General features: G+C 46.7%; 1 protein-coding gene across 1 annotated transcript; it reads right to left on the bottom strand.

The window, feature by feature from the left end:
* Positions 1–691: 691 nt before the first annotated feature.
* On the bottom strand, positions 692–4514 carry NEFL (neurofilament, light polypeptide; the record flags this gene model as incomplete). Its single annotated transcript, XM_010134170.1, has 4 exons — positions 692–1273; positions 2304–2623; positions 3562–3686; positions 4200–4514. Coding segments are annotated over 4 exons (951 nt in total), but the record flags the coding sequence as incomplete, so codon positions are not given.
* Positions 4515–4518: the final 4 nt, after the last annotated feature.

Here is a 4518-nt window from a genome sequence, read left to right as displayed (position 1 = left end):
AAAACAGTTTAATGAGCAGCATTAGTCCAGTACTTGCCCTCAGCACAGGGTTCATCAGCTTCAGCGAACAGGCTCAGACCACAGACATCATTTTCAGAATTGTCAGGCTGTGCCACTCTGAGCTGCTCCTGTTTTGTGTCTGATCACAGATCAGGTCTTTCTTTAACTCGCACTCAGACTTTAAAAGGCCCTGACAAATTCTGAGATGAAAATGAGCCTCTTCAGTCCATAGTGGATTACCAGGAAAGGCAGCTCGTTAAAGTAGCAGGGACAGACAGGTACTGCTCCAAGTCTCAGCTACCCCCACAGCCATTCCTCCCTTTCACCACTGCTCTGTCGGACACGGGACAGCATCCTACCAACGCCCAGCAGCCACAGTTGCGTTTTGATTCTGCTTTGGTTTAAGATTCCTCCTTTCTTCCAAAGGCAAAAGGGAGCACGTGCACATACAGGAGCCCAGTGAGACCCACCACAAAGCTAACAGCACACGGTCACCAGTGTAGAGCTCCCTGTGAAATTTTACAGCCCCATCGAGAAACGTTACCCCTCTAGTAGCTCCCCAAGCCTATCAGCTAGAGACAGAAACCAGTATCCCTCATCCTGTTACACAGGCCTGAAAGAGGAGCACGACACCCCCACTTCATCAGCTTCCGAGGTACATTAGTGACACGACACGTACAAGCAATCTGTGTAAGCAGTTCTGTAACTTTATTGACTAGCTTTATTGCACATACTTATTGAAGCCTCCATCATCTTACCCTCCCAAGGTTTCCATAATTATTTTTAAATGCAAGTTAAAGGTAACTTTCATTCCCATGACTTATTTTTGCCCCGTTTTAAATTCATGAATTCACCCAAGAAAGACATAACCCCTGAACTCATACGTGTAGACCATGCGCCATTCAGGGAACAAGCCAGTGGGTGCTCTGCAAGCATACTGATACTCTGGACAGAGAGAAACATCAGAGATCATTAACTTTTAACCTCAGTGGTCACTGAATTAAATATGTGAGACTGCAAGTTTAGCTCAGTCAATCATCATGTATTCTGTTGACCTGATGAGAAAGGTGGGCTGCCTCAAATCAAGCCTTCTTCTTCACTTCACTCTCCTCCTTTACTGGTGCTTCTTTCTCTTCTTTCTCCTCCTTCTCTTCCTTCTCCTCCTCACCAGTTTCCTCAGCAGTTTGCTGAGCCTCCTCACCTTCTTCAGCTGCTGTTTCTTCCCCTTCCTCTTCCTCACCCTCTTTGGCTTCTTCAGATTCTTCTTTAGCACCTTTGAAAGACAAGAAGAAATAGTTCACATCTGTGTACTGTTCCTCAGCCCGGTTTAATGGGCGCCAGCATACCCGCACCCTTCAACCCCACACACTGGGATGGCAGCCAGCCGCAGAGGACGGGGCTGGAAAGCAGGGACATGTATGTAGGACTTGCAGGGGAGAACAAAACACACAACCAACTCCACCTGGACTTCAGAGGGAGTGAAGCACTTCATAGATCGTTTCAAAATCATGTCCTTGAAAAATAATAATTGCCTGTGGACTTGCTTTAAACCTTATCCAGAGCCTTGAGATTCTTGCCACTGCTCTCTGATTGGCTCTTTTGCTATCATTTCATTATAATGAATCTTTAATAAACTCCTTGAATAATTCAAAGGTAACCAATGCATTTCAGATACGTTTAGGTCAAACCCTTCAAATCCATGCAACTGAAGTTGGGAAAAGCAACTCTGGATAACGTTCCTTCTCATTTTCTTTAAAATGTGAGTGTGGTTAACATACGCCCCTTCCTCACTGCCCCATCATGTAAACTGGTTGAACAGGAAAACTACCCAGACCTCAGGCAGCAGCTGCTGCTGTCCACTGAACGCAGCAGTTACATCCCCAGACATCAGCTGAGGCCCCTGTTATCACAGGCTGCCTCTGGGAACGTGTATTTAGCTCAGCACCACCTTGCTCCTTTCTGAGGACGTCTGTAAGAGGCAAGTACTGTTTGCTGCCACGTGAATTAACACTGCACTATTTATCACCCTGGGTTTTGGAAACTTGCATGGAAAAAGACCCAGTGATTTCCACAGGGGTATCATCAGTCCTATAATCTGCCTCATATTGAGTGTGTACCTGATCTTCCACTCAGCACTCAGGCTTTCCTGCTTAAGTGCTGTATGCTTAACCCCGCAATCCTTTGCTCATGTGAGCAGACCAAGAGAGGTCTATTCACTAGCCCTAGTCATCAGGATTTTGGAGTTTGACCCCATATGAGCAGGGTGAAGCATGGAAGAAAGATTTGAAAGTAACTCTAAGTACCTTCCTCCTCTTCTTCAGCCTCTTCACCTCCTGCTTCTTCCTCAGCTTCCTCTTTCTCTTCCTCCTCACCTTCTTCTGCAGGGGCTGCCTTGGCTTCTCCCGCTTTAGCAGCCTCAATTGTTTCCTCTATTTCAATCTGCTCTTCCTGGACATGACTGGAGTAGTACGTGGGGAAGGAACGGGTCGTCATCAGGTAGGAGCTGGACTGGAGACCACTGTAGGCAGACCTGCCAAATGTCGGGGCAGTCTGGGTGTAGCCACTGGTGATGCTTCCCACACTGGTGAAACTGAGTCGGGTCTCTTCACCTTCCAGCAGTTTCCTAGCAGGAAAAACAAAACAAACAAAAAAACCACAAATAGAAATCACTTAGCTACGCTGCAGCAGTATTCAGCACATTCAGCCACAGACCAACACATCGTGATGCTTTGAGCAACACAAGCCCTAGACTGTGTACTTCAGAGGGCAGAAACTAGCCCAAAATGTGTGGCAATGCCACCCGATCTTCTTGGAGTAACTCAGAAATGTCAGAGCTGCGCATTACTGACAAATTAATACTTTTTCTTGTTAAAATAAATAGTGGGGGAAAATCCTCTACGTTGCTATAACAGGTGAAGTTAAAGGTGTCTTTTGGTAGCCTGCAGAGCTGCAGAAAACAGCTCAGAGAGAAGAATCTGATGTCACGTGTAACCATCAGACAATGTTTTATGGCCCCTCTCTCAATATTCCCCCTTGTGGCATTCACAGAAACTCTCGTTTCAGCACTTGCCATTTCCAACAGTATCTGGGACAAACCACTTAACAGCTACAGAGCAGCAATTCTGCCGTAAAATATTTGCTTTGCAGGAGATTGCTTCTGAGTTACAAACAAAGCCTGTTCTTAAAAGCGGGTAAGATATCTCTAGTTTGGAGAATGTCATCTGTATTACAAAATTCCAGCAATACAGAATCTCTCCACTAGTATAGAACAGGTATTTATTTCTATCTGTAAAGAGGGAGAACTGAGGTCATACATGGCTGAGCTAAGGGTTCTGCATGCATACACATACACACTATCAGAGTGCCTTTGCTTTACGCAAACATTGTACCTCAAAAGCACTGCTCCTTCCAAGAGCAAGACAGTGGAGAAGATCTGATTAAATTCTGACATCTATCTATAAAAAGCCCTTCTAGAGGAATGATAAATAAAATGAATTCTTTTGAAGATACAACAGGAACCCAGTCTGGGATCTGATTTACTACAACATTCCCCCACCATACCTATACGCTGCAATTTCAATGTCCAGGGCCATTTTCACATTGAGCAGATCTTGATATTCCTTCAGGTAACGAGCCATTTCACTCTTCGTGGTTCTCAGCTCATTTTCCAATTTGTTGATTGTATCCTGTTGGAAGTAACAGCATTGACAGCGTAAAACTCTTAACTCTCCCACGTCTAGCAATAATACCTCACACGGAATTTCTCCAATCCTATTAACTTAATCTTGCTCTAGCAGACAGCAAAAATGAACAGTTCCAACTCCGCCCTCAGCCAAAAAGGGATCATTTACCAAATCCCACCTTCTCTGGCAGGGTTTTCCCACCCCTGTATCTACACCTTATTATTCCATCCCCGTTTTATGTTAAGAGCTGGATTTGCTGCCACCCAAGGACTAAAGCATGCATGAAATTTGTGCATCACTCCATTTGGGGTTTAGGCTCTACGTACTTTTTCTAGTTTCAGCTTAAGGGTATTTTTTTTTATAATGATACAGTTAAGGATTTAACGGTATATATACGGTGTATGAAGCATCACAGCTCAGAGGCAGCTTGTACTCTGATTTCAGAACACCGTACCGCTCGAAGGGGTAGCGCAGCTGCAGAATTTAGGTGTCAGCTAGAAGCAATGCCCCCCTCACCTGCAGGGCGGAGATGTCGGCGCTCTGCTTCTCTTCCAGCTCTTGCAGCTGCTTCTCCAGCGCCTCGTTCATGCCGCGGGTGGCCTCGATCTCCAGCGTCTTGGCCTTGAGCAGGCGGCGGCTCTCGGACACCTCGTCCTTGGCGGCGCGGACGGCGTCGGTGTTCTTGGCGGCGCTCTCGCTGAGGACGGTGAAGCGGCTGCGGACCCACTCCTCGGCGTTCTGCATGTTGCGAGCCGCCAGCTTCTCGTACTGGGCGCGGATGTCGCGCAGGGCGGCGGAGAGGTCGGGCTTGGCCGACACGTCCATCTCCACGGAG

This window comes from Buceros rhinoceros, unplaced genomic scaffold (assembly GCF_000710305.1).
Source record: "Buceros rhinoceros silvestris isolate BGI_N320 unplaced genomic scaffold, ASM71030v1 scaffold24980, whole genome shotgun sequence".
Classification (NCBI taxonomy): domain Eukaryota; kingdom Metazoa; phylum Chordata; class Aves; order Bucerotiformes; family Bucerotidae; genus Buceros; species Buceros rhinoceros.
Note: the sequence above shows the minus strand (reverse complement) of the source record. Positions and strands in the feature narration are given on the sequence as shown.